We start from the raw sequence: 24,639 nt of genomic DNA, 5'->3' as shown, positions 1-24,639 counted from the left end.
CGACCGCCTTTCTGACCGCCTGCCGCAAAATGCTCCGCGCCGCAGAATCAAAAAAAGTTCGAGAAAAAAAGCTTCACTCGCAAGCAACCACTCCGACCAGCGCATAACAGCTGATCCGCGGTAACAATGGCCATCGACGCAATGGATATCGATTCGATTCCTGTCTCCGCGGTACAAACGGAGTCTGAAAAGGAGCGCAAGCGCAAACACAAGCACAAAGACGAGCCCTCATCGCCGTCGTCGAAGAAGAAGCGCAAGCACGAAAAAGCAGACAAGGCCGACAAGAAGGACAAAAAGAAGAAGGAGAAATCCCTTAAGAGCAGCAGCAGCAAGAAGGATAAGAGCAGCAAGTTCGACACCAAAACAGCCGCGGCGCCCGCTCCCATACCCGACTCTCCATACTCTCTCACCACCGCAACGCTCTACCTGCCCCTCTCGCCCATTTCGATCTCACCTACGCACGCCCTCGCCTCGCTTTTAGCAGAACACCTCTCTCCTCTGCTTCTCACATACTACCCGCCGTTCCAGGGCATCATTCTCGCCTACTCCAATGCGTCGATATCGAGCGACCCGCCCTCGTCCCGCTCCTCCTCCTCAACCTCACCAAACCCGCAACCACTAACCCTAGCCGCAACAGCCGGCGAATACGGCGTCATGTACGTCTACCTCACAGCGACATTCCTCGTTTTCCGCCCACAACGCGGCCAGACCCTCGAGGGCTGGGTCAACGTTCAGTCAGAGGGCTTCCTCGGCGCCGTCGTGCTGAACCTCTTCTCCGTGGGCATTGAGCGCAAGCGCCTGCCCCCATCCTGGAAATGGATCCCCCCCGGAGAGGAAGAATACAACGAGAGCGGAACCGTGACGAACCCTAACTCCGACGAAGACGAAGACGGCACATCTTCTACGCCCTTTGACCCGGAAAAGGAACTTTTCAACCCTGTCCCGCTAGCCACAGAGTCGAACCCGTTTTCCTTTGACCAAGAGCAAAATGCAGACGCCGCCAATGACGCCGACCAGACTGGGAATGAAGAGGCTGCAACAGGGACCGACGAAGATTCACTCGAAGGCTACTTCCAGTCCGTATCCGGCCACCGCGTACGCGGGACAGTCAAATTCCGCGTCGTCGATATCGACGTCATCCCAGGTACAGAGCGGGATCGCGGGTTCCTCAGCATAGAAGGGACGATGTTGTCTGAGGAGGAAGAGGCCAAGATTATTGAGGATGAGAGGAACGGCGTCATTTCGGGTGTTCCTTCGAGCGTACGGAAGATGACGGTGCCAATGTCATCGGGCGGCATTATTGTTCCACTGGTGGAGGACGTGCAGCTGGAGTCGCCGAGCAAGAAGCCGAAGAAGAGTACGAAATAGACGCGAGGAGTGAAGCGAATGGGTACGTTGTTGATGGATAATGCCCTGCTTGCTGCTTACTGTATGTATTTATCATGTTCATAATGCTCGGCGTTTCACGGCTCAAAATCTGCATCTTTTGCACAGCTTCTGTTCTGGTACATATAGCTTGTCCAATTCGAATCAACCCATTTCTGATCGTAATCTTCATATTCATTATTTGAGACATTAAGTAGATACAACTGGATCACCAGTTTAGATCCTCACGCCCCTGGGCACATCCATCGTCAACACATCAACGTCATCCTGAATCTCTTTCTTAGAGGGCATCTTATTCCTCCGCATCAACTCCGCACACTTGACCATAACCGGATCCATGCCCATCGTCGCCACCGCAACAACCGTATCCCCCTTCGTATAGAACGCCGCAAACTTGGCATTATCCGGCTCGCCCTTCAGCACAAGGTCGTCCCACCCGTTCGGCGTGTTTCCGCAGTATCGCAGCTGCGAGCCCAGCGCAGACCAGAAGATCGGGATAAAGACCTTGGGCTTGGTCTTTTGCAATGAGGACGTGTTGTTGAGCGTGTGCACGATCGAGGACGCGACGCTCCGGCCGGCGTTCTGCGCGACGTTCCAGTGCTCGATGCGTGTGTATGTGCCCCTCCCCGGGTCTGTGCCAGGGCCGTGGTAGGGGTATGTTGCGATATCGCCGATGGCGAAGACGTCGTTATTCAAGCCGGGGACGGAGAAGTGCTCGTCGACTATGAGGGAGCCGTCCTCTTCCAGAGTGACGGCCGGGTTCCCCTGCAGGAAATCGGTAGCGGGGCGGACGCCGACGCCGAGGACAACGACGTCCGCGGGGAGAACGGTGCCGTCTTGGAGGTGGACGGCGCCGACCTTGCGGGCCTCCTCGTTGGATGGGGTCGCCTTTGCGACGCCAGCGGAGAGCTTGAAGTTCACGCCGGCCTTTTCGAGGTTCTTCTGGAAGATACGGCCCACCTCTGTGCCCATGACGCGCTCCATGGGTGCTGATTCCTGGCCGACGATGGTGACCTCGTTGTCCTTTGACAGGGCATTGCCAACCTCCATGCCGATGAAGGAGCTGCCGATGATGACGACCTTCTTCTTCTTTTCCTCGCCGATGGCGTTGAGGATCTGCTGCACGTCTGTTACGGTGCGGAGCTTGAAGATGTTCTCGAGGAGCTGGAAGCCTTCCAGGGGCAATGTGCGGGGTACGCCGCCGGTGGCTAGGACGAGCTTGGTGTAGGGGAATGTCTTGCCGGAGTTAGTGATGACGGACTTCTGGCTGAAGTCGACGGAGGTGACTTCGTCGAAGACGGTTTCAATGCCGACTTCCTTGTACCAGTCGGGTGAGCGCCATTGAATCTTCTCCGGGTCTGGGATGAGGGCTTTGGAGAGCTTGGTGCGGTCGATGATGAGACTGGGCTCGCGGGTGATGATGGTAATAGCTCCCTTGTATCCGAGCTCTCGGATGGCTAGGATTACACCGAGGGTACCGGAACCTCTGTGCAACGCATTAGTCATGGTTGATATATAGGTGTGATAAAACTTACCCTCCTACAATGACCAAGCCGCCAGGGCCGGAAGCACTGCACTTGTGCTCGGAGATTCGCTGACCAGACTTGATAGCAGACTCTTCACCACGGATGTAAACGGCGCCGTCCTTCTCCAGCAATTCGAATGTGTTCAAAGCAGCAGGGGCAGGGGCATCTTCGATGTCTCCGCTCTTGACATTGAAGCAGGCTGTAGAGAAACAATCAGCAAGTCGCATTCACTATGATGTAGAGGATTGCTTACCTCCGTGCCATGGACAGGTAATTCTGCCCTCTGGAGATACAACTCCGTTCTTCAAAGGAGCGCCGTAGTGCGTGCACTTAGGGCTGATGGCATGAACCTGGTCGTCATACTTCACGAGCAGAACCTTGCCCTCTTCCACGCCCTCGACCTCAGCTTCGACCTTGTCGAAGTTGCTAATGCCCGACAAGGACGAGATGTCTTTTAATTTGTATTCCTGAGCCATAGCTGCTAGAGTCTGAGATAAGGAAGAAGAGCTTGTGGAGGAAAATGGCCTTGATTGGATTATCGATCGATAAGCTATCAATGAGCGAGTCGACGACTGAATACTTCGAGCTTGCCTCTGGGATAATGGGTGGACACAGCACGAGCAGGAACAGGAGGACGAATTGCGATAACCACAGCGGTAGCGTGGGACTATGGATGAGCGAGAGATGGGGACAGTCGATAGCAGCGCTGACTGGCGAGGACAAGGCCAACGGATGAGTTTCTGGCGGGAGGGAAAGAAGAGGGGCACCTGCATAGAGGGAGCTTGGGGATGCAACGGGATTATACGTGGACAAAGAATCAGTCACGACAGCAGCTGGGATGAAGAGCAAGGCATTTATTGATGGGAGCAATAATTCGACCAGCAGCGATATCTCCGTCGTTGAGTTTCTCCAGTCAATGCTATGCTGTCTTCACTGCGTCATCTCAGCCGGACCTGGTGAGCTTCTGTGTTCAGGACACAAAGATGCCATGACGCCATAGATTGGTGTGTGGAGACCTCCTGCAGGATAGCGCCAACTGAACATTGAAGCTCCGACTTCTCCACCAATCAGCAGCAATTGTTTACCTACCATCTCCAGCTCAAACGTCAATTCATAGAAACAGGATATTTTGACATAGAAAGCTCGACATACATAGTGGTATATTATTAGTGATACATAGCATCAAGATTTAGACGGCCGTCCCCACCTCCGTCGCGGTGGGCTGATGCTTCCTTCGTCCAACGTCCAAATCACCCGGCTCGATGCCGACGATTGTCTAGTCTGCCTGCGCGTCGCCCGGTTGTTCTTCTGGACCCACCCAGATCCTCGGGGAAGTCGGTGTGTTTTCGCAAAGTCTTGGTCGCTACCACCAGGCGATACTGGAGGGCTGGATTGTGTCAGGTCCACGATGAACTCGGGCTCTGGCATTTGCGAAGCGGGCATCTGCGAAGATGGAGGAGTTTGATCCCGCTGGACACTGTCTGGTAATATGCTAACCGGTGAAGTCTCGTGCTCCTGCTCTTGATCTTGCACGGGCGTAGGCGCCTTGCGTTTCCGAGCACGTTTTGGAGGTGACGAGGAGAGATTATCCACCTGTGCGGGTTTTGAAGACTGCCTCCTGCTCCTTCCGGATGCGCTATCGTAGGATCGATCTCGCTGTGTTTTGGGAAGAGAGCGTTGCCGACGTTCCTCACGGACTTGGTCGATTTCATAGAATGGGTTGGGAACCATGGGAGATCCAGGCTCCAAGCCTGGTTCGACGGGGCTCTTTTTCCTCTCGCGTTTTGGAGACGGGTGCAGGAAAAAGTCCATCAACTGGTGATAAGACCCTACACTGACAGGGCTGCTGATGGTCTGAAGTTGATCCGTTGTGCCCGTTTCTTGGAGGTCGTGACTGTCGGCATTGGGAGGACAAGTAGACTGAAGTTGAGATTGCGACTCGTCCCCTCTAGGAGAACTACCTTGGATTTCGTCCCGAATGTAACTCAAATCGATCGGGTCGCTTTCGATAGTCATCATAGCCGAATCCTCAAATCCTTCAAAGCGAGGTGATCGAACAAGACTGTCTTCTTGGGGCGCGGGATCGGGAGTTGAAACTTGTTTTTCATTAGAAGATAGAGCTCGTTGGCTAGATACTTCTACAAGCTGGTCGTCGTGCCCGTCGCTTGTTGCTGGCGCATCAATCACAGATTGACTAGGCTCTGGCGCAGGTTGCTCGTCGTCTGCAGGAAAGCTTGGACGGGTAAGCGCCAAACGATCGAATACATACAAAAGGAAATTAATTCACTGACATGCTGGCGGCATCTTTCTCTCCAGCATCTACAGCAGGCGCAGCGCGGAGCACCTTGGGCTCAATTAGATCGTCAAATGGCACTTCGCGGAAGCCATCGTCTAATCCCTCGTCATCCTCCATACCGGGCATCTCAAATCCGCTGTAGCTGAATGGTCCCTCTTCAGCGTCCGCATCTTTGGGTTCTCTCCTATACGGCTTGGCGAGTTGAATGTTGAGAATGTTATCGTCGAATATCTCGCTAACTACGGCAATGCGGTAACCCGACACCATAGGCTGCCAGTTCGTAGCCTTGGACACATCCAGCTGCTTGAAAGCAAAAACAAGACCAGGTTTCAATTCACTTGACGTAAGACCCGGCAGACCACTCGCATCCTCTGGAAGGTCGGGGAGATCATCCTCGGTGTCTGCAGCTGCTCTGGCTGTTGTTTCATCGCTTTCCTGGTTTCCGGTTTCACCTTCTGGTTGCTCTGCATCGTCGTAGTTGAGTTGCTGGTCATAGTCCCCATCATAATCAATACCATTACCATACGCTTCCGCGTCATAAACTTGGAGCTGTTGCCTCCTCTTTCTTTTCTTGCTTCGGCCTCTTCGCCGCCGCATCTCATCCCCAGCTTCCGTGTCCCAATGTTGCTCAAAAGGGAAGGGCGGCGCATTTAGCTCAATGTCATCAAAAACACATTCTGTTGCGCCGACTATCAGTTTCTCCCGCCAATCCACTTCCGGCTCATCTTCACGGCCCTCGGTGGAAATCAGCTCATTTGCTTCGGGTTTCGTTTGCTGAACTGCGCTTGGTCGAGCTTTGCCAGCCAGTTCCTTTCGAGTGGCCTCTTCTTCCTCCTTAGAGCGTGGATTTCTCACACCGAGAGAACCAAAAAGAAGCCGCCGGGTGCTGGCAACATCCAGAGAGCGACGTTTCGGAAGTTGTGCATCAGCTGGAGTTGAGTCGTTGGCAGTCTCGTAGGTCTCGTCCTGATCTTCGAGCAACTCCGACGTATCAGCGCCAACTGATTTGGGGGTCAGATTCTCCTTCTCAGAAAAGAACGAGACATCAACTCCCCCAGACTCTAAAGCACGTAGCAACTCTTGACGTTTCGCTTGGATTTCTTCCTGTTCTTGTGTTTTTCGATTGTTCCGATTAGGAGCCGAGAGAGAAATGTTGGAGTCCCTGTTCTTGGAGTCCCACTCTCGGAGAGCATCGAAATCCGCGTGTTCGTCGAGAAAGCCCATCTGCTTCAGCTTAGTGAGCCGTCGCCGCAATTTGGCGCGTCGGTTACACTTTCTTGTCCTCTCCGAACCAGTCCCAGGGGGGTTGGCTTCATGAACAGGCTTCGCGGGATAACTAGCTTCGGGAACCTCCTTCTGCTCGGGTTCTGATTCTGATGCAGAGCTTTCTGACGAAGAATCACTTTCCGAGTCAGAGGATGATTCAGGGGCAGCCGTGGATGCAATTTCGGGCTTGGATGCAGACTCCGACTCAGAGTCAGATTCATCTGATGAGGACTCCTCATCACTAGAATCAGAAGCTTCGGAGCCACTGATAGAGCTACCGCTATCACTCTCGCTCGAGACAGAGTCTTCAGCTTCCTCTGAGGTTGAACCAGCCCTAGGTACCGAAGCCTCAGGCTTGACTATCGGTAATTCCCGTTTCTGTTTGTCAAAGCTGACACTCTTGGATTCTCTTCGGGAGGAATCTCCATCGATGGGTCCTCCAGTAGACCGACGCGAAAGAGAACTTTTTCGGGGAGCTGGTTGGGAAATGCTCGGTCTCGCACGCGCAGAATCGTCACGGCGCTTCGTATCTGGTTCCTCCAACTCTGGCAATAACCCTGAAAGCTCGATATCTTTCTTGAGATCTTCTAGTTCTTGACTGAGATCTCCAGATTCAGATCCTGAAGCGTCATTATCACTTTGGGTGCTTTCGCTTGTTTTATCGAGATTATGCCGAATGACAGTACCGTCACCATCTTCATTTGGCTCGTGATAATCCTCATAGTCATCTTGATACGCGTCCTCATATTCATTGACATCCTCATCCATTTTTTCAGCCTCACTCTCCGGATTTAGTAGCGAGAGCTCCTTCCCAGTGCCATGCTTGGGAACAGGAGGGGCCCATTCCGAATCCTCCTCCTCATAAGCATTACCAGTCCCCCAGAGCGCGAGCGCAGTGCGTCTCTTTTTCCTCGGCGGAATCGTAATGGCAGGTCTCGACGACGTCGGTCTTTTCAAGAACGGCTTTCCAAACGGAACCCCATCAATAAGGTGTCTGCCATCGGCGGATATCTGGTGCCGGCCCGAGATCTGCCTAGCCTTGAGGTCGGATACCTGCAGGGTGCGTATGAGAACCTCATCACCGTCCCTAAGGATCCCCTCTATTTCCATGAAATGCAAGCACTCCGACCCTCCAACTTCAACTGCATAGTCTTCTAAGCCCCATTGTCCGCTTGATTCATCCTCGAACAGCCGGGGTTCTGTCTCCAGCGGTATAACCTCGTTCACGTCCTCCAGCAGCTGTGCGATCGTATATCCTCCGTTCGCGTACAGCGCGTTGGGCATACGCGACGACGTAATGGCCGAAGAAGTAGCGGGTAGTATCGACGACGGGTTGGGGTGGTTGTGTCCAAAAAGCGACGGCGGGGCCGTAGTCCAGAGAATGCGCGTCACGGGCAGGCCGTGACGCTGAATGGTGAGGTGGAGCCGCATGCTTGGAATGTTGGATATTCTGCAGTATCGATTTCAGCGGAGAAGCTGCCGGTCTAGAACGCGATTGTGACTGCGGTAGGCGCGCGCTCCGATTGAGATTTTATTATCGGTATTAATCGCGGCAAATATGCACGGCGAGCGGACTCAAGTAGAAGATCCAGAAGAACGCCAGGATTCGAACTCCTTAGGGATCCCGCTAAGAACTCGGAACTGCATGCATGGTGGTGGGATGGAGGGAAGCAAGGTTGAAGGTTGAAGCTAGGGAAGCGCACCTCTCGATCTCTTTCTCACCGCTCGCGTTGTTTTGATCGGCAGCCCTTCCCCACTCTGCAACTACGGAGTATACTCTTCCAACCCTATGCTATGGCCTCATTGGTGAGGATGACATTATGTTCTCTTCTTTCTTACTGGGGTACTGTCTCTTTGAGTCTGCCTTGATCAGCGTAGTCTGGCATAGCTGTCTATATACCCGGTTGTGACTCCTCTTCCTGAGAGAATGCAAACTATATATTCTAGTGCCATGTACTATCGAGGCGTAGGAACAGCGATCGAAAGATCAATTGAACCATGGCATTCCTCCAATTCAGAGGCCCCGAACTGGTGAGCATAGCGAGTTCAAAAAGAGCGCTATACTACATCAATCCCCAATCAAGACCTGGTATTTGCATGCAGCAAATAGTTCCATCTATGAACCAACCAACACTAGCCTGGGGTTGTACAAGCATTTGCAGGAGGCTTGATGGGACAATCACATGTGCAGCCCAAATAATGATAACAGATAAGCCATCAAGACACACCAGCTTCTCTATTGAAAAAAATAAAAAATAAATATATAGAATCATTTCGAAGAGCACGAACTATATAAGGAAAAGAATTATTATACGTATCATGGTCTGGCGAGACTATAAATTGGTATCGAAAAATGTAAGAATAATCCAAAAATGCCGAGGACTCAAACTCCTGATGTATGCGTTTTAGGATGAGCCCAGCTTTGCAATAGACCCATCAGTAGTGCTGCTCAACATAGAGCGGGATATATGATGAAGAAAGTAGTAGGGCGTTCACGGCTTTGGCTGCGGGTTAGCTTGCGGGTTTACTCGACTCGGACTAGGTACTGGTTTCCTGCTTGGTACTCCAAGATTCATCGGGCGCGGTGGCCTTGGTGATTCCTGGGCCGGGGTGGGTTGCGGACTCTCAGCTACCAGCTGGTACTGTGGTGGACTGTCTTCCATCGGAAGCGGGGACTTGTGGATCTTGAGGACGCTCTGCTGCCGGGCGACAGGGGACCCTAGTGGTGATCCTGAGCGAGACTCTGGTGGAGTCGAAGGGAGCATATCGAAGGATTCCGAGGATGAATTCGCTCCTTGATTGCTATAGATTCCGCCAGACGTTTTAGGGCCATCACCCACTGGTGACCTTGCATCAGCTCCGGGTTCAACGGAAGATCTAGAAGAAGAGGCATCTGGTGGGTAATACTCGCGACGAGGGCCTTCCAAGGGGCTGAGGGTTTCAGCCATCGCGTCCTCGTAACTCGGAGGAGCATCGTCATGGAAATCGTCTGGATTGACGGCAGGTGGAGGCACAGTGGGCCTTGGGGGCATTGGAGGTCGTTCTGTTTCCTGTGGCTGCGGCCAACTCGGCGTATGCACGGGACGCTTAGGCTTATCTTGCGTATTAGCCGCCATTGCTTCTAACAATGCTGGTGGCGGAGTGATTCCAGAGTACACTCGAACTGGCACCCTCAATGGAAGAACAATCAATTGTGACTGTTATAGGTTAGCCATAGTCCTCGGAGGTTTCGAAAATTTTCATATAGGGGTTACCTACTTTCATGTTCCCTACCGTACCATGGGCAAGCCCGACCCGTACCTCTAACTCGTAATTTCTCGAGATATTGCACGTTTGAAATGACGGCGCAACAGAAGGAGGTAGGGGTAAGCGATTCCACAAGTTAGGATCAATCTTCCATTCTGTACCCGCCGGGTCACCACCCCTCCCAAGAGGCATTGCCATGTTGCTTCGACTCATTACTACCCACGAGCCGGTTTCCGTTCGCTTGAGGTCATGCGCCTGAATATGAGTATAGGAAATCAGTTCGATCTGAAGCATCTGCAGAAAGACGGTTTCGAACGATTCAGACAACTTTTTGACCAGAATACGCATCGGGATGGGCTCATTGCATGTGAGAATAGATGGATTCGGTAGGCGAAGCTCAGCTGAGACACGGAGAGAGGCCGCATGATCATTCAGTGATCCTTTTGAGCTTTTGTGAAATAGTCTTTTGGGCGACGGTACCGGACCATTGGCAAACTGGTGTTGTCGTCTCGCATATGCCTCTTCTTTCGGATTACCCGTCCGTGGTGGCTCAATGGGAAGAAAAGTGAGGTCAGTTATCTACGCGGTTAGATATTAGCTGGCCGGAAGGACATGATCACGAATTAGGGCTGGCGAAAGAGCGCCCAATGCTGCTCCACTTACTGTTCTTAGATTCTCCTTGTAGAACTGCGGACGAATAACCGTGGCCTTAACATAGTACTTGACCTCAGCCATGCCCGGGAAGCCTGACAGCGATGGAGGTAGTGTCCGTTTCACATGGCGCTCGGCCTGCTTGGCTACCTCGACCTTGAGTCCAGAGAAATTGAGGTTCGTAATCATGCTATTGTGTAGATTGCATGCGTTGTTGAAGGGAAACTAGTAGAGTTAGTCCTACAATCAAACCAAAAGGCTAATTTTGGCTTACCTTGAACTGAAACGGATACTCATATCTGCCTGGAGGCAATGTCCATGCAGTGGTAGGAGACGACTGAGTGTTTACTAATGCTGGGTCCGGGAAGAGGTCCGTCACCTTGTATAGAAGCTGACCAAGAAGTTAATACACACCTCTCCTAGTAATAAATAGCGATGCGCATACCTTGTGAACTTCAAGCTCTGTGCGCTTCTTATCCGAGTGCTCATTATGTGGATATTTAGGTCCAGACAAGCGTGTGCGGCTTTCTGCCTCTAGTTTGACCTGAATACCGGCTATTGCGGCCTCCGAATGAAGCGTAAGAATGACCTTGCCTGTCAGAAAGTCGAGGTTCGTGAGATGCTTGTGCGGTCGGTCCAGGTGAATGGCAACCGACATGGCGTTGTTCGGATTACTCGGGGAAGCAGAGGATGGCCCAAACTCAAAGCGATCTCGTTCACGCCACAATCCCACCAGACAGGCCGATTATCTCTCAGAAATTCCAGAATATGTACTACGGGCCAACTGAGTACGTGGAGAGAGAAGAAAAGAAAAAGCGACTGTAATTCGGGACGAACTACGGAGAATACACGGGAGAAGGAATGACGTTAAGGCTGAAAGGCCGGCCGTGGGGCACAACGAACTAAGATCTCGGCGGGTTCGGCAGTCGGCGACAAGTGTGGACAACAACAGTCTCGAGGAGGAAGAAGGAACGAGGTCAAGATTTCAATTATGCTTCAGCGTCGTTGGATCATTATATTGTTATACAATTGCCAATATACCTCCTATTTGGCTGCCTTCCTGCGACTCCAATCATCGACCTGCAATCGGAGCTAAGCCACTCTGGATGCGCCCACAGCATTGATTCCAGAGTGCACCGCCACCCTTGATTATCCTTGCTTGTCCAGTCACCCTGTCAGGGATCTGCTTGTTTATGGATCGCGAGACAAGGGCGAATTCAATAAGGAATGCATGTCGCTGGCCCATCCCAGCCCGGAAATGTGCATAGCCGAGAAAAACTCCGTAGGGCTCCCTAGGCTCCAAGATTTCCACGCCCATGTTTACAAATCTCTATCCCAGCCTCTTCATAGACCTTCCTTGGCAAGCATATCTAGGAGAGAGATTCAGCTCAGTATGCTCGTGCAGGACGCATAATGACGCAAATAACTTAACACGTACCTGCAATGTCCAGGTAAAAAGCAACAGCATTGAAGCTAGACAAGGCTAAAATTAGCCATCTATCCCGCAAACCATGACCGGCAGTCAACAACACTTACTTTGGCTTCTGACCAGTGATCTCGCCTGCAAGCCATTTGAGTCGATTACTCCAATTGATGAGGTCCAAGTGGCTCACGCCCATCAGTGTCCCCTTGTAACCATCCTCTCCTCCCCATTTGCTGCTGGCTACGCTGACTAGTCCATCGTTGTACCCTTCAATCTCCTGCAGGAGCCGGTGAGATAAGCGAAAGACTGACCAAAACCTTGGCTCCATAACTGCTCCATAGGAATAGTACCTGCGACATCAGTCTTACGGAAGCGGATCCCCTACGCAAACACGTACCGAACATCGTCGATGTTAGGAGTTGTGGGGTTGAACGTTTTCTCCATATACTCGCGTGTGAGCTGAGAAAATGCTCCTGACTCAATTCTGATCTTCTCGAGGAGGTAATACAGCTGGGTCAAGCGGTCGTCTGTAACAACATCCATTAGTGTGTCTCAACGACCAGCTCGCTAAGGACTCACTGCCTATCTGCTCAAGAACATAATCTGCCACCGCCGAACCTGCTAACCGTCAGCCATACCCCTATAATATTCAGGTGCTTACGCACCCCTATGCGGCGTAGCAATAGTCGTCAAAGACAAGACCTTGAAATCTTTGGGTTTCAGATGTGTGATCATATATCGAGAATCAAGCCCGCTTCAACTTCGTTAATACGTGGTTGAGGCTTCATGCAGTTCGTGGTTATCTCACCCCTGCAGACGTCTGTGAGCAATCTCGCCATATCTATAGGCATATAACTAGCCTACCATGCTATGACTGTGCAGTGTTAGACCGCAACCAAACGAAAGAAATGGATAGGTAGACGCACGCTACTATATTTACTTCCCTCCCCCGTGCAGCCGATGCAATATTCTCCGCTAGAACTTTAGCCCGCATCTCAATCGATGCCGACGGAGGCACGGTTGCGGTCATAACCTCAACTCCTTTCATGGATAGGGCTTCCTTGATGCCGCGCCAGTAATGTATACCAGGCAGGAGAGGGCCAGCAAGCCGCAGCTCGGCGAACCCAAGTAATCCATGTGCGAGGACTATGAGGTGCTTAGGGGTATCTGTTCACTAGTCAACCAAGTCGCGGGAAAGCGTAGCCTCATGTCGCTAGTACTCACCATAGTGGTCCCGAATAACAGCATACTCGTCCCTAATGACCTTGCCGAATTCCTCAAGACGGGGGTCGGCGGAGGCGCGTCTACTCCGAGACGAACGGAAATGCCGTACCGAGCAGCTAGGGCAAATGTATCGATTCGATGGAAAGTGGCTGGTAGTCCTCAGACTTCGCGCTGCAGAAGCACCGCCAGCAAAGATTAGCATTATTATACGACTGGAAAAGGATACAGTACTGAGTCCGCGGCATGCTAAAGCCGAGCAAAACATGGATAATGCGCAGTGACGCAATTGATGCCTGATCTATGAGGCTGCAAACGGCATATCAAAGACTATATGCCAAGCATGTGAAACAGTATCAGAAGAACCCTACATTCTACATGCCTGACCTAGACCTTAAGCTTGAAGTGAGATAGATTGAAGGGTAGGAATATTCATTTCTGTTTACGACGAGGTCCCAAGCCAATTATCCGGAATTGTGAAAGCCCTTACAATGCCCCTGAATCGAACTATGCATGGAGAAAGCGTCATGATATACATCGAATTCGATACTGTAAATGATAGTGTTATAGGCTCTAAAGCAGCAAAAAGATAAAGACCATGCTCATAATCGCCGACGGAACCACTTGAAACCGTATTTCTATGCCTTGGTAACGATCTTCGCAGAAGGCTCGGGCTTCACGTCAACCAGCGCGTGAATAAGCTTCTCGACAACCTTTGGGCCCTTCTCTTTGCCGGCCTTCTTGATCTCTTCCAGCTTCACCTCGGCTTCCTTGCTAGCATCGTCTTCGGCCTTCTTGTAACCGCTCGAGTGCTGAGGTAGGGAGCCAATGTTAGCGCATCCGCGACAAAAAGCAGCTATACCATATCTGCCTTGATAAATGTAAGGGATAAGGCAAGCTCACCTCGGCCTCAAACTTTTTAAACTCCTCCTCCTTCTGCTTTCTGTACTCCTCAATCTCCTTTTGCGCCTCGGCCTTTGCGTCCCTTATCCGCTTGGTGCGGTCTATAAAATAGCATTAATGACGGGGATAGATAGTGGGTCGAGTTATAGATTCGTACATTCTCTAGCTATATGATGCGACACGTCAGCATATAATGAAAGTGGTGGCCATACGGAATAATGTACCTTGCTGGACGATCTTCTGGGCCTCTCTCTCGGCCTGAGTAAAGCGAGTTAGATCAAGCTATTCCGAGCAATATATCTCCATAAACCTTACATCGAGGAGGGTCTGAATGCCTGCGGAGTTCTGGGCGGACTATGAGAGAGTTAGTATTGCATGAAGAAGAGATGGCCTCATTTTCAAACCCACCATATTGACGGATAAAAGCTCGCGGAGTTAGATCGAGCAGGCAAATGACGAGGAATATGATGGGAATGAACCCAAAGACTGAACACTAGGAGTGAAGCTCGTGATGCGGCGTTGAGCTGGTTCTCCGCAATACGGGTCCCTCCTGGGCGGTCAATCATTCTGCCGCAGATCACCGCTATCACGAAGGCCTCGAACCATTCGGAACATGTTTTCCCAGCTACGATTCGAACGCGTCCCGTGGTCTGATTCATTATTCTGATTTACAGCGCTTGTGCTATATACCCACTGCAACATGTCGCGGGCTTCGAAGTTGACTTTTGCCGGTACGGGCCTAGTTACTGCGGGAATCGTTTGGTTTGTCCATTGGTCGCAAGAACAGGAAAAGATGGTACGATAGGGCTCTGCTTTAGTCTGGTAGGCAATTAAACTGATCTATGCACTTCATAGTCCATGCATAAAGGTGTCGAGCGAGACATGGAGAAACAACGCATCCAACAAGAGCGAAAGGCAGAGTTCGAGATGCAGAGAAGGCTTGAAGAGGAATACCTGAAGCTCCAGAAGGTCTCTCCGAGCACAGATGGACCACCGAGTGGAGGACAGACAAATTTGAACTCGGGGTCATGACAATAACTTCTTGGGGGACGTTACTGGTGAGCCTATGCCATTGCACGTCTTTCATGATCTATACTAATGGAGTCAATCAGTGATCAGCTTGTATTATAGATACGCCATGTACATTATTTACGACCTAGACTACATACTTCAATTCAACACTGCTCAATTTATATATATATATTTCGGCGAAAGGTGTGCACAGTGCAGCACCCTTTGGCGTCAGCGATCTGCAGCACCCCGTGGCTCTAGCGCAGGCCTCGACAGCATTGGCTACGAACAACTAACTATGCCGCCATGTTTTGTTGACTTCCAAAGTTCCAAGAATGTTGGCTTTGTGAACGTCTGGGCGTCATGGCGCTGGTCATAGACTCAATAACGTCGGTCTTCGTTCTTCGAATGGTATGCAGCGGACTTCTCAACAATCGGGCCCTTTGCGGTGTATTAATTGATGTAACCGAAGAATCGACCCTTGGCTTGAGCTTGTCCAGGTCACACGCTGTACACTGTACCGAGTGTCGAGAACTTGGCGATGGCCGGCTATTATCGGAGGCCGGGAGAATTCCGGCCTCTACTCCAATGACAACTGTTGTGGCAATCTCTGATGGGGACACGGGGCATTGTTGACTCCAACATACCCTTCAAATCGCCATAAAATGGATGTCCATGCATGGCTCATGGCGCTAACAGATCGTCTCTGCTATTATACGCCAGACTAGGAGAGTTTAGAGAGGAACTCTCTAGACAAGGCATATCACGTGATATCATACAGCCCTATCGATGCCAAGCATTTGTATAGAAGGCAGTGACGACCAAAGCAAGGGGGGGGGCGAGAGGGTCAGGGTTTCCTCAGAATGCGTGGAGATTGCCTGGGAGCATGTTCGAGTCAATATGCAGCGGCTTATCGCGTCTCCATGCATGGTCCTTTCTCTTTCGTAATGGCCCCTCAGAGGCCGGAATTGATACCGGCCTCACCTGGTTATAAGAAGCTGCTGCTTTCCTGTTGGAATCTGGCTCTCTCATTCATCCTCAGCCAAGAAGCAGCCACAAACAGTCTTTACTCTGACTTGTTCTCCATTTCTAAGCACAGTCTACCTGCACGCATACTTTATCACATCCAAATTTCCCGTCTCTTTGTGTCTTCCATTCATTCCTCTTTTACCATGTCTCCCGCCAAGGTCATCGCATCCTCGCCTACCACTTTGGAGAGCTTCCCTCACATCCATGATGACCCTGCTACCCTTCCTCATTCCTTGGATCCCTTCACCGTGACTACGTCTACTGGGTTTCTTCCTTACCTTACATCTCCTACTATTCTTCCTGATTCCTTCAAGCCTTTGATGTCCTTGCTTGATCGACTCCCCGTCGTCAGGCATGATGGCACTCCAGGTCTCTTATCCACCTATGAGTTAGGTCAAGCCGTAGAGGAAGAACTCCCTGATTTGACTGACGAGGTCGAGAAGCTGGTTACTGTTGACGGCAAACTAGACCTATACACCATCATGGCGGTCTTCCGTGACTATTCTTTCCTTGCCTCTTCTTACCTCCTCGAGCCGTGCTGGAAGAACTGGTGTACGGATCCCGAGAGTGGCTATGGTCTAGGCCGCGAATTCCTGCCCAAGTCTGTGGCAAGGCCATTGTATCGCTGCGGACAAATGTGAGTAGTATTTATTCAATCTATATCTTCGGAGCATATAACTCATGTGGCACTCTAGCTTGGACATACCTCCCTTTATGTCATACGCAGCTTCTTACGCCTTATTCAACTATACCCTCGATGACCCGTCTAAAGGCCTGGTCTACTCCAACCTCCGTCTGATCCGAGCATTCGAGCGTGGTCTTGACCCTCGCAGCTCGGAGGCGGGGTTTATTCTCACGCACATTGACATAGTGAAGGATACACCAGGCCTTATCAGCGGTGCTCTTCAGGTCATCGACACCCTTCAGCAGGACGGCTCACGGTCTGAGGTCAACGACGGGTTCCGCGAGATATTGGCTTCGATGGAGAAAATTGAAGCTGGCATGGAAGGTATATAACAACATCCAACTCTTATATGAGGGAACCTGACTAACAATGTTAACACTGTAGATATGTGGGTTAACTCCAAGCCGTCTGACTACCTTTCTTTCCGCGTTTTCATCTTTGGCATCACATCGCAGTCCATGTTTCCGAATGGCGTCGTATACGATGGGGTGGAAGATAATAAGCCTCTTTACTTCCGTGGCGAGAGTGGTGCCAATGATAGCATAGTGCGTTTCCAAGACGACATGATGAACAATGGATAGTTAACAGTTACAGATTCCACTCCTGGACCACCTTCTGCAGATCCCTATGCCGCAAACGCCTCTGACAAAGATTCTTCACGAATTTCGCGCTTACCGACCTCTACCTCATAGGACATTCCTTGCTCACATCCGTGCGAAAGCAGAGGAGCTAGGTGTCCGTGACTTTGCTGTCCAGGATACGGAGACCGCCATACTCTTTCTTCGGACATTGAACCATGTACGCAGTTTTCGATGGAGGCACTGGCTGTTCGCAAGGGAGTACATCATTCGTCGGACTCCTCATCTAACTGCTACTGGAGGGAGTCCGATTGTAACGGTAGGCTATGCAATCACTACCATCGTTACTCGACGCTAACTATGAACCGCAGTGGCTTCCGAACCAGCTATCTGCAGTCATGGATATGATGATTTCTATATACGATAGTGTCCTTGCGCCGTGCAAAGCTCAGGGCACAGCGGGTTATGATGGTTCACGTCAGAAACAGGTCGAGCCCATGATGGAGCTGGTTAGGGATCAGAAAGAGAAGCTGGCCAAAGAGGTTGAGAAGTGGTGCAAGGAGAGGGGGGTTTAAGCGAGGCACCTCTAGGGACTTTTCATTCTTTTTGTTTTCACTCATTCTTCAGGCTTCAGCACCATCGCTGCTAGTTATTAGCGACCAGTCCCTATTAGATGATACTTGGGTCAAGAAATGGATTAGCGGAGAGAAAGAGCCATGAATCACAGCATTAGATTACAGAAACGAATGCATTTAGCTGTGTTGATACAGCCTTACTTGACAAAAGCCATTGACTGACCAATTGAGAGATCTACTCTGTTGTACATATCGTTTTTATACATGACCATCAAACATCCAATCATGCCATGCCAACAACGCTCAGAACCAACTAGAAATGCTGTCAAAACGCGCGACGTTACTGAAGGACACATAACGAGTCAAACAAAAGCCAAAAAGAGCCATATATCCAGAACACGAGAGCAGAAACGACAGTAAAATATGTGCTGGCCGGCAACACCAATGGAATTGAATTGCCACAAAAAACAGAAAGCAGGCGAAAGCACCAAGGAGCGAGTGGGGATATCGAGCTGAGCGAGACCAAACGACGAATGAGTTGAGAGTTGAGAGCGCTTGCGCGGACGAATTTATCATGGTTCTCATCTATACCAAGTCAAGCCACGCCAGATGAAATGCGAAGCGGAAGTCATGGATCGGCGCACGCAAATGTCGTTATCTCGAGCTCCCCGAGGACATGCTCCCTCGTCGCGAGTGCCGCGGGCAGGCATATCCCACGAGTACGGTCTTCTCCTGGGGCTGGTGGCCGCGCTGCCCGTATGCGGTGCAGGGGTCGACGGAGTGCTGGTGGTAGAGGCACTTGCAGACAGAATAACGCTCGATGACTTGGTAGCACATTGTCATTCGGTTTGGCTTGGGATTGCGGAGAAGATTGAATGGGTAGATGCGATAGGCGAAATTGACAGCAGCGAAGAAGGAGCGAAGCAGTCAATGAAGAGCAGAAGTCGAGGCGCTAATAGCAGAGCAATGCAGAGCAGCAGCAAAGCAAATGAAGCAGCGCAGAAGCAAGAACGGAAGCCGAAGCCGAATGGAATGCAGACAGTTCGCAGTGATAGTGATGCAGGTGTAGAATTTCGCAACACACAGCGGCGACATGGACTTTTATATCTGTCGCACTAGGTCAGCCATTTCACCTCCAACGCATTCCGTCACCACCACGCTTAGGCGCACCATGTCCAGCCCTGATCTCAAGAGCTCCTTACCAAGACAAGAAAAGGACCCCAACCCCGATATCCCCTTCAGGACAGCGGGCCGGACGAAGAGTACAGGGACTCGAAAAAGAAAAGAAAGGAAAGGAAAGGGAACGAAAAAGAAGAAAAGCAAATAGAAACAGTGGACGCCTATCCAATGCGCGAGTCCTGCACTTCGACCAATTCCAGTGTCCCAGAGAATTGCAATCTGTCGGAGATACCTTCGTCAGTAGGCTATAGGCTGGCTATACAGTAGGTGTTAACTACCGAGACGAGCACGCACCGCACCGCATCGCACCTGGGCTAGGCTGCTAGGCATGAGCACGAGTATGACAAGGGCAGCTCCGATCCGACACAACCGAAGCATGGCAGCTGCAGCTGCAGCTGCAACAAACAGCTCAAACCGAGCAAAGATGACCGATGACCGGCTCAACGGCTGGACTCGATTTAGATTGCCTGGCTGCATGAGGAATTCCATAGGGCAGAGCCAAGCCACCACTGGCAGCGGCCAGCCGGCCATGCCGACCGACCGTTAGATTAGGCCAGCATAGCATGGCAGAGCCCCGACATCCCTGCTAGGCTTCCTGGTCCTTGGAATCAGATCGACAGAGGACCAAGGCCATGGTCAAGGTCAAATAGGTGCGCGACGGTCAGGGCTGAACACGCCCGTGCCCAGCCCCAGTGATCACCATAGCGTATCCACTGCCCTGGGGCGGCCTAGACTGCATTCGTGGGCTTGCAGCGCGAGGGAGACTGCGACTGGCAGGGACGGCGTATACTAGGCCCCCGAGTTCCCGCTGGCGTGCGATCTAATTTGGGGCCGGGCGTTTGCTGGCGCTTCTTTTCAGCTGGGATGGTTGGTCATGTCATCAGTCATCGTCTCATCTCATTCTGGTCTCTTCGGGGATAGTTGGTGACTCGGAGATGGATGGACTGTTGCTCTGTGTCCGGTCCGAGAGGGAGTGCGTGGCGGTGTTCGCTGCCTTGGCGGATTTGTCTGCCTGATTACTCACATCATTACGCAGTGCTTGGCCAGGCCCTCTCCAAGAGTTTCAGAGTGGGTGAGGGAGCGTGGCAGAGTTGAGTTTCAGAATGGCGGGCTTTGACTCACGGTGGCTCAGCCAATCATGTGATGCAGCACGCGCCCTTTGATCCAGTGAGGCTGAAAACACCAACGTCATGGCAAGACTGTCGACTGTCGAGTTTCCGGAGTATACGTACGTCGTACTCTTATCTCCAGGTCTTCCGCCGACGGATGGAGATGACGTTTGTGGCAAACATGCAAATGAACATCGGAGACAACACCGTGCTCCCTCCATATTTGTAATTCCTAGAGTACATACATACCCTGCAAACTATGCAATTACTAAGAGACGAAGAACATCGTAGAAAGAAAGAAGTTTAGTAAACCGCGCCGAGAGCCCCCAAACTCAGCCCGTGAGCCAGTCCCAACCGCAGCATCCGGAGTACGTCTTCGCCTTTGGTGTCTTCCGGCAGTCCGGCACGCCAATCCCACTCGCGTTCCGTCTGTGTCTTCTCGCTGGCCCGCGGCACGAGCACGCCGGAGCCATCAGCAGATCCCGAGGACGAGCGCGTACGCGCCCCTAACATGTCGCTACCAATGATGGAGAACGTGCTCGAGGCCGTCATGGACGAGACAGACTTTTTGAGGAGCGCGCGTGGCGATGGAGGGAGCACGGAGGAGTCGCTGGCTTTTCCGGCTTGTTTGTAGTAGTACTGCAGAAGGGTCGAGCGGAAACATTCTTCGCATTGTGCGTAGACGCGGGGTGTGACGGTTTCCAGATCTTCAATGGCGGAGAGAATCGCGACTTGCTGGGAGGGGTTCAGGATAGAGGAGGATTCTAGCCCGTTAGTGACTTATCTTCCGAAAAATGAGGGGTGGCGTACGGTGGATAAGAGGTAGTGCTTCGCCCAGAAGAGCTAGGAGTCCGTCGACTTGAATAGCCGAGTCGCGATCTGGATCATACAGCCCTCCGTAAATGCTATCGGCAGCGCTGGTAATCGCAGCAACCAAGGCCTGCGCTGCAGCGCGCCGTCTGGCAAGCGGTTTGTAGCGAGGCTTCTGTCCTGCTGCAAGGGCAACAGCCTCGTCGCGTGTTTCGTAGAATCGCCGCAGCGTGGCGTAACCACTGAAATAAAACTGTAGGATCGAAGCAGCCTCCTCGTCGGCACTTGCAATTGCTGAGAGGCACGTCTTGGGCTCCCGAATCAATGTCCGAAGCTGCTTATCCAGGTCACCCGAGGCAGGGTACGCGCGAGACTGGACAAGGCTGTACGAGATGAGCAGGTCGACGACGGACTTGACCTTACGACGGTTGTGCGCGCGGGCATAGCAGACCAGCGCCAGTCCATATTGCTCCGAGTTCTCAACAGTGAGATCACCATAGCGCTGAAAAAGTTAGCAGACTGCTTCATGATAATTTGTCTATGCACGTACCTCAGAAACACGGCGACCCTCCTTGATTAAACCCAATTCCGAGCACAGTAGAACAACCTTGTCCATCTGCTCGGCCGTGTCGAGCGGAAGTTTATCCAGTAGTCCCGAAACGCTCTGTTGCATCTTCTGATTGTCATCTAGCCTGCTGAGGACCTCAAGCGCTAGCTCCCACCCTTCCCGACCTTTAGGCTCATTTCGAGTCGACGGTCTCTCGAAAAGAGCAGTAGCGTATGCATTCAATACATCGTCTCGGTTTACCCCTGTGGGGGCGTCGTCTTGACCATACGAGAGCACCATAAGGTCATCATCGTTCAGACCAGACGCTTTGGCATTATTTTTCGTCTTCAGCCAGCCTCCGACTGAGGCAACTTCCGCCACGGCGGCGGCCACGCAGAGTGAACAAGTCTGAAGCAATCCTAGTACACCTTCAACGTCGCCTTCAAAAACAGCGGCGAGCCCGACTTCAACTCCGCTGAGCGAGTTGATGCGGAAGCCTTGGTCTTCCACCTCTGCGGTAGTGGTGTGCTTGAAAGCCAGACTTAGGCGGCGAAGATACGGATCTCCCGACGGCGCCGGCCCACGGCGTAGGAATGTGGGGGGGCTTGGGCCCTCATCGTCCTCGCCATCCCACCAAGCGGTTAGACCGATCGTGGCCTCCACCCAGTTCTCTGCATTGTTCATGATGGCTCCGGAGTCACCAAGTATGATTCGGTACAGCGACCGCAGGTTCTGATAGATAGTCCATGGCACCCGGCTTTCAGCCATACGTGCAGACTCGGTAAATGAAGGCCCCTGGAAGGCATTGGGGCCCAGCCCGAAGTTGACGGCCTGGAACATGTTGCCCGTTGTGGGCGCTGGTACGGGCTGCTCCTCCCCTTCGGCGAATTCCTCCAAATCAGTTAACGCAGAGTGAACGCGTTTTCGGTAAAGCGACCACTCTGCATCGCGGACATCCCAGTCGTCATTATGAACGCTAGGACACGCCTCCAACACCTGGAGCGCCTTGTTGATGCATCTCTGGATGTTTTGCAACTGCGCTCCGCGATAACCCTCCTGCGGCAGACCATCCTCCAGGGCGGAGCGAGCGTAATTGAAGTCAGCAGACCGCAAAATCTGAGACGCTTCCGAAAGTTGGCCTCGCAGGATAGCAGCAATTACAATTTCCCAAAAGTTCGAGGATGCGGTAGGGTCAGGTCCCACTTGCTTTAGAGCTGTATACTCGGCTGACAAAGAATCGTTTGTGTTCAGCCAGTCCAAAAGAACTTTAGGGATCGGAGCAGATGCCGACCGGCCGCCAAAAGGGAACCGCGGTGCTGCAAACCCAAACCCATTCGAAAAGCCTGTTGATTTTGTGGCGGCAGGTGGATGGTGAAGTTGTAGCAACAACGATCCCAAGAAGCCTGCCTTCGTAGAATTGGCAGCGGCATCTCCGGGGCCAATAACTGTACCTGAAGCTTTCTTGTCAGGCGTCTTGTACCATGCAGTAGACAGATCAGCGCAAATTTTCCCTAGGGCCGCCTGCAGATTCTCATCGTTATAATGTGCCTGTCTGGTTTCATCATACATGCGGGAAATCTCGTCTTCAGTGCGAATGATGAAATCAATTGATTCGTTCGCTGCCGCTTTGCGAGCTCTCGATGCGAAATTCCGTATGATAGATGGTATTGTCGAATTCTTCTTCGGCGACAACTTGGTATTGCGCAAAGGCGACTGGGTTCCCCACTTTTCGTCAAGCTTGGGCCGTTTGGCATTCTCAGGATTTGTGTAGATGGGTTTGCGCTGTGCTGGTATCAACGAGGGTCCTGTGCTGCTAATGTGCGAGTCGAGGAAGTTCAATCCCGACCCCGTCGTCTTTTCTGTGTGCACAGCTTCTTCGTATTCTTCCTCCATTGGCTCGTTATCTTCAGCTACGCCGAGCCCGCCAGACATTTGCGGCTTGAAGCCATTCGATGCGCCCCAATTTGTTGAATCGCCAAAGTCAGGACCATGCGAGACGTCGAACAGGGATTCTGAAGCCGTGAACCGCTTGGCCGGCGCGGCCTTCTTCGTCCGGGAGGTAAAATCGGGCGAGTCCACGGATGAGCCAAAAATGCTGTCTCTCAGCAGGTCGGATCTATTGAAGATTGGATTCGAGTTTTCCGGCGATCTGGTGCTCATCTGCGAGCCGCCGTATATGGTGGAAGGAGGAGGACCTTGCGGAGTGAAAGAATTGGACGCAGATGGGGGTTCGCCATTGGCAAATGGCTTACGTGACTTTCCTGGTGTCGCAGGGCCGGTGTTCGCGCCGAAGTTGAATGTTGGAAAGCTCATTACGTCTATAGAAGCTCGTAAGTGCGCAGCTTTGGGTGGTGAAGTTGTCGTTTGGGTACCGCGGAGGATTGAGCTCGACGCGGTTCAGAAGATTGATGGGATCGACAAGTTGGAAAATCTTCGAGATCAATAAGTCATTCGCTTGCCATTAAGATTGTTTATTCAATTTAGCCGCGACCGCGGCGTTGTCTTCTTTGTTGAGAAGCTCGAGAGCGCATTCATTATTTTCTCGCGGTGTTATGATGCTCAATGCCGCGGAGCCTTGGCGTCATGTGACAGACACACGTGATATAGAAGATTATCGCTGCCAACATCATAAAGTCAGGACCACTCAGCTAACTCACAATATCTGGTCGAATATCACTCCTTGAGCCTTACTAAGATCTATTTGGTTAGCGTTATGTACTCGGAATTGAATATACGAGATTACATGGTCATATAGCTAGGTCAGACCATGCTCGGAAAGCAAATTCCGGCGATATACGAGTGGATCTCATATTTCTGAGCCAAGTCTACTCATAGAATGTCAGTTTCAGGTCTATCTGGATGAGATTCCATGTGTTGAAACCCTCGTGAACCGTATACTCCTTGCGGATGCCATGACTCGTAGGGCTGTGCTCGTAAGGCTGTGCCAAGAGGCAGGGTCCCATGCGCTTACTATGCGCTAAGCCAGTTACGGACGATCGTATTCGTGCGTTTTCCTGATTGGTTGCCGGGACGCATCGTCAAAATGGCCGGACAAATTGAGTCCGGTCTTCGCCACCTTCTGGATGAAATCTGAACCGATCTTGGATATGAAGCATTAAATGGGAAGATCGCCCGGCACAGCCTTGCCAAGCTCGTATCTCCAGATTTGTGTACCTGAAGGTTCAGGGAACGTCAACA

The 24,639-nt window shown here is 51.8% G+C and overlaps 10 protein-coding genes across 10 annotated transcripts; 4 read left to right on the top strand and 6 right to left on the bottom strand.

Moving 5' to 3' along the window:
* The first annotated feature begins 62 nt into the window (after positions 1–62).
* Positions 63–1,535, top strand: BDW74DRAFT_159535 (DNA-directed RNA polymerase I subunit RPA43). The gene has a single exon (XM_073725476.1). It carries the CDS (start codon positions 127–129, stop codon positions 1,366–1,368), a length of 1,242 nt encoding a protein of 413 aa, XP_073580518.1. The 5' UTR covers positions 63–126; the 3' UTR covers positions 1,369–1,535.
* Positions 1,536–1,602: 67 nt separating this feature from the next.
* Positions 1,603–3,388, bottom strand: nfr1 (putative AIF-like mitochondrial oxidoreductase (Nfrl); the record flags this gene model as incomplete). The annotated part of the gene is made up of 3 exons (XM_073730046.1): positions 1,603–2,872; positions 2,922–3,111; positions 3,166–3,388. The coding sequence occupies 3 exons, from the start codon at positions 3,386–3,388 to the stop codon at positions 1,603–1,605; spliced, it is 1,683 nt and encodes a 560-aa protein (XP_073580517.1).
* A 453-nt stretch (positions 3,389–3,841) lies between these two features.
* On the bottom strand, positions 3,842–8,003 carry BDW74DRAFT_70046 (uncharacterized protein). Its single transcript, XM_073733490.1, has 3 exons — positions 5,204–8,003; positions 4,065–5,145; positions 3,842–4,004 (listed from the first exon to the last, which is right to left on the bottom strand). Exons 1-2 carry the CDS (start codon positions 7,903–7,905, stop codon positions 4,095–4,097), a joined length of 3,753 nt encoding a protein of 1,250 aa, XP_073580516.1. The 5' UTR covers positions 7,906–8,003; the 3' UTR covers positions 3,842–4,004; positions 4,065–4,094.
* Positions 8,004–8,325: 322 nt separating this feature from the next.
* BDW74DRAFT_159532 (arrestin (or S-antigen), N-terminal domain protein) lies at positions 8,326–11,328 on the bottom strand. Its single transcript, XM_073725475.1, has 5 exons — positions 10,817–11,328; positions 10,646–10,762; positions 10,384–10,596; positions 9,733–10,299; positions 8,326–9,671 (listed from the first exon to the last, which is right to left on the bottom strand). Exons 1-5 carry the CDS (start codon positions 11,027–11,029, stop codon positions 8,967–8,969), a joined length of 1,815 nt encoding a protein of 604 aa, XP_073580515.1. The 5' UTR covers positions 11,030–11,328; the 3' UTR covers positions 8,326–8,966.
* Positions 11,319–13,228, bottom strand: BDW74DRAFT_159531 (triglyceride lipase). Its single transcript, XM_073725474.1, has 9 exons — positions 13,019–13,228; positions 12,721–12,961; positions 12,659–12,668; positions 12,460–12,550; positions 12,374–12,412; positions 12,192–12,321; positions 11,908–12,144; positions 11,810–11,844; positions 11,319–11,741 (listed from the first exon to the last, which is right to left on the bottom strand). Exons 1-9 carry the CDS (start codon positions 13,218–13,220, stop codon positions 11,716–11,718), a joined length of 1,011 nt encoding a protein of 336 aa, XP_073580514.1. The 5' UTR covers positions 13,221–13,228; the 3' UTR covers positions 11,319–11,715.
* Positions 13,229–13,501: 273 nt separating this feature from the next.
* Positions 13,502–14,423, bottom strand: BDW74DRAFT_159523 (uncharacterized protein). Its single transcript, XM_073725473.1, has 6 exons — positions 14,327–14,423; positions 14,234–14,272; positions 14,143–14,176; positions 14,076–14,084; positions 13,919–14,019; positions 13,502–13,827 (listed from the first exon to the last, which is right to left on the bottom strand). Exons 1-6 carry the CDS (start codon positions 14,327–14,329, stop codon positions 13,654–13,656), a joined length of 360 nt encoding a protein of 119 aa, XP_073580513.1. The 5' UTR covers positions 14,330–14,423; the 3' UTR covers positions 13,502–13,653.
* A 128-nt stretch (positions 14,424–14,551) lies between these two features.
* Positions 14,552–15,112, top strand: BDW74DRAFT_69960 (protein PET117). Its single transcript, XM_073733489.1, has 3 exons — positions 14,552–14,714; positions 14,774–14,976; positions 15,031–15,112. Exons 1-2 carry the CDS (start codon positions 14,619–14,621, stop codon positions 14,948–14,950), a joined length of 273 nt encoding a protein of 90 aa, XP_073580512.1. The 5' UTR covers positions 14,552–14,618; the 3' UTR covers positions 14,951–14,976; positions 15,031–15,112.
* A 356-nt stretch (positions 15,113–15,468) lies between these two features.
* Positions 15,469–18,017, top strand: BDW74DRAFT_159517 (indoleamine 2,3-dioxygenase family protein). The gene is made up of 5 exons (XM_073725472.1): positions 15,469–16,595; positions 16,654–16,967; positions 17,028–17,188; positions 17,238–17,540; positions 17,593–18,017. The coding sequence occupies exons 1-5, from the start codon at positions 15,793–15,795 to the stop codon at positions 17,794–17,796; spliced, it is 1,785 nt and encodes a 594-aa protein (XP_073580511.1). The 5' UTR covers positions 15,469–15,792; the 3' UTR covers positions 17,797–18,017.
* BDW74DRAFT_159507 (uncharacterized protein) lies at positions 18,018–19,560 on the top strand. Its single transcript, XM_073725471.1, has 3 exons — positions 18,018–18,903; positions 18,999–19,194; positions 19,254–19,560. The coding sequence occupies exons 1-3, from the start codon at positions 18,406–18,408 to the stop codon at positions 19,520–19,522; spliced, it is 963 nt and encodes a 320-aa protein (XP_073580510.1). The 5' UTR covers positions 18,018–18,405; the 3' UTR covers positions 19,523–19,560.
* A 712-nt stretch (positions 19,561–20,272) lies between these two features.
* BDW74DRAFT_159504 (putative nuclear pore complex subunit Nup85) lies at positions 20,273–23,941 on the bottom strand. The gene is made up of 3 exons (XM_073725470.1): positions 21,445–23,941; positions 20,895–21,396; positions 20,273–20,848 (listed from the first exon to the last, which is right to left on the bottom strand). Exons 1-3 carry the CDS (start codon positions 23,752–23,754, stop codon positions 20,388–20,390), a joined length of 3,273 nt encoding a protein of 1,090 aa, XP_073580509.1. The 5' UTR covers positions 23,755–23,941; the 3' UTR covers positions 20,273–20,387.
* Between the last annotated feature and the right edge of the window lie 698 nt (positions 23,942–24,639).

This window comes from Aspergillus multicolor, assembly GCF_047715735.1.
Source record: "Aspergillus multicolor strain CBS 133.54 unplaced genomic scaffold BDW74scaffold_28, whole genome shotgun sequence".
NCBI classification, from domain to species: Eukaryota; Fungi; Ascomycota; class Eurotiomycetes; order Eurotiales; family Aspergillaceae; genus Aspergillus; species Aspergillus multicolor.
The sequence above is the reverse complement of the archived record's forward strand: the minus strand, read 5'-3'. Positions and strand labels throughout refer to the sequence as shown.

Bases quoted from the DNA above. Each gene is read 5' to 3' on its own strand.
- BDW74DRAFT_159535 (XM_073725476.1), top strand. From the start codon at position 127: ATGGCCATCGACGCAATGGATATCGATTCGATTCCTGTCTCCGCGGTA.
- BDW74DRAFT_70046 (XM_073733490.1), bottom strand. From the start codon at position 7,905: ATGCGGCTCCACCTCACCATTCAGCGTCACGGCCTGCCCGTGACGCGC. The intron at 5,146-5,203 runs GTCAGTGAATTA...TACCCGTCCAAG, and splicing joins GAGAAAGATGCCGCCAGCAT to CTTTCCTGCAGACGACGAGC.
- BDW74DRAFT_159532 (XM_073725475.1), bottom strand. From the start codon at position 11,029: ATGTCGGTTGCCATTCACCTGGACCGACCGCACAAGCATCTCACGAAC. The intron at 10,763-10,816 runs GTATGCGCATCG...CTTCTTGGTCAG, and splicing joins CAGAGCTTGAAGTTCACAAG to CTTCTATACAAGGTGACGGA. The intron at 10,300-10,383 runs GTAAGTGGAGCA...CTAACCGCGTAG, and splicing joins ACAAGGAGAATCTAAGAACA to ATAACTGACCTCACTTTTCT.
- BDW74DRAFT_159531 (XM_073725474.1), bottom strand. From the start codon at position 13,220: ATGCTAATCTTTGCTGGCGGTGCTTCTGCAGCGCGAAGTCTGAGGACT. The intron at 12,322-12,373 runs GTGAGTCCTTAG...ATGTTGTTACAG, and splicing joins TGTTCTTGAGCAGATAGGCA to ACGACCGCTTGACCCAGCTG. The intron at 11,742-11,809 runs GTACGTGTTAAG...TCTCTCTCCTAG, and splicing joins TTTTTACCTGGACATTGCAG to ATATGCTTGCCAAGGAAGGT.
- BDW74DRAFT_159523 (XM_073725473.1), bottom strand. The intron at 14,177-14,233 runs GTAAGGTTTATG...CGCTTTACTCAG, and splicing joins GCATTCAGACCCTCCTCGAT to GCCGAGAGAGAGGCCCAGAA. The intron at 13,828-13,918 runs GTGAGCTTGCCT...TCCCTACCTCAG, and splicing joins TTAAAAAGTTTGAGGCCGAG to CACTCGAGCGGTTACAAGAA.
- BDW74DRAFT_69960 (XM_073733489.1), top strand. From the start codon at position 14,619: ATGTCGCGGGCTTCGAAGTTGACTTTTGCCGGTACGGGCCTAGTTACT. The intron at 14,715-14,773 runs GTACGATAGGGC...TGCACTTCATAG, and splicing joins CGCAAGAACAGGAAAAGATG to TCCATGCATAAAGGTGTCGA.
- BDW74DRAFT_159517 (XM_073725472.1), top strand. From the start codon at position 15,793: ATGCGTGGAGATTGCCTGGGAGCATGTTCGAGTCAATATGCAGCGGCT. The intron at 16,968-17,027 runs GTATATAACAAC...TTAACACTGTAG, and splicing joins AATTGAAGCTGGCATGGAAG to ATATGTGGGTTAACTCCAAG. The intron at 17,189-17,237 runs GTGCGTTTCCAA...TAACAGTTACAG, and splicing joins GTGGTGCCAATGATAGCATA to ATTCCACTCCTGGACCACCT.
- BDW74DRAFT_159507 (XM_073725471.1), top strand. From the start codon at position 18,406: ATGAAATGCGAAGCGGAAGTCATGGATCGGCGCACGCAAATGTCGTTA. The intron at 18,904-18,998 runs CTGTCGCACTAG...AGAGCTCCTTAC, and splicing joins GGCGACATGGACTTTTATAT to CAAGACAAGAAAAGGACCCC. The intron at 19,195-19,253 runs CTGTCGGAGATA...GGTGTTAACTAC, and splicing joins GTGTCCCAGAGAATTGCAAT to CGAGACGAGCACGCACCGCA.
- BDW74DRAFT_159504 (XM_073725470.1), bottom strand. From the start codon at position 23,754: ATGAGCTTTCCAACATTCAACTTCGGCGCGAACACCGGCCCTGCGACA. The intron at 21,397-21,444 runs GTACGTGCATAG...TAACTTTTTCAG, and splicing joins AGGGTCGCCGTGTTTCTGAG to CGCTATGGTGATCTCACTGT. The intron at 20,849-20,894 runs GTACGCCACCCC...CTAACGGGCTAG, and splicing joins AGCACTACCTCTTATCCACC to AATCCTCCTCTATCCTGAAC.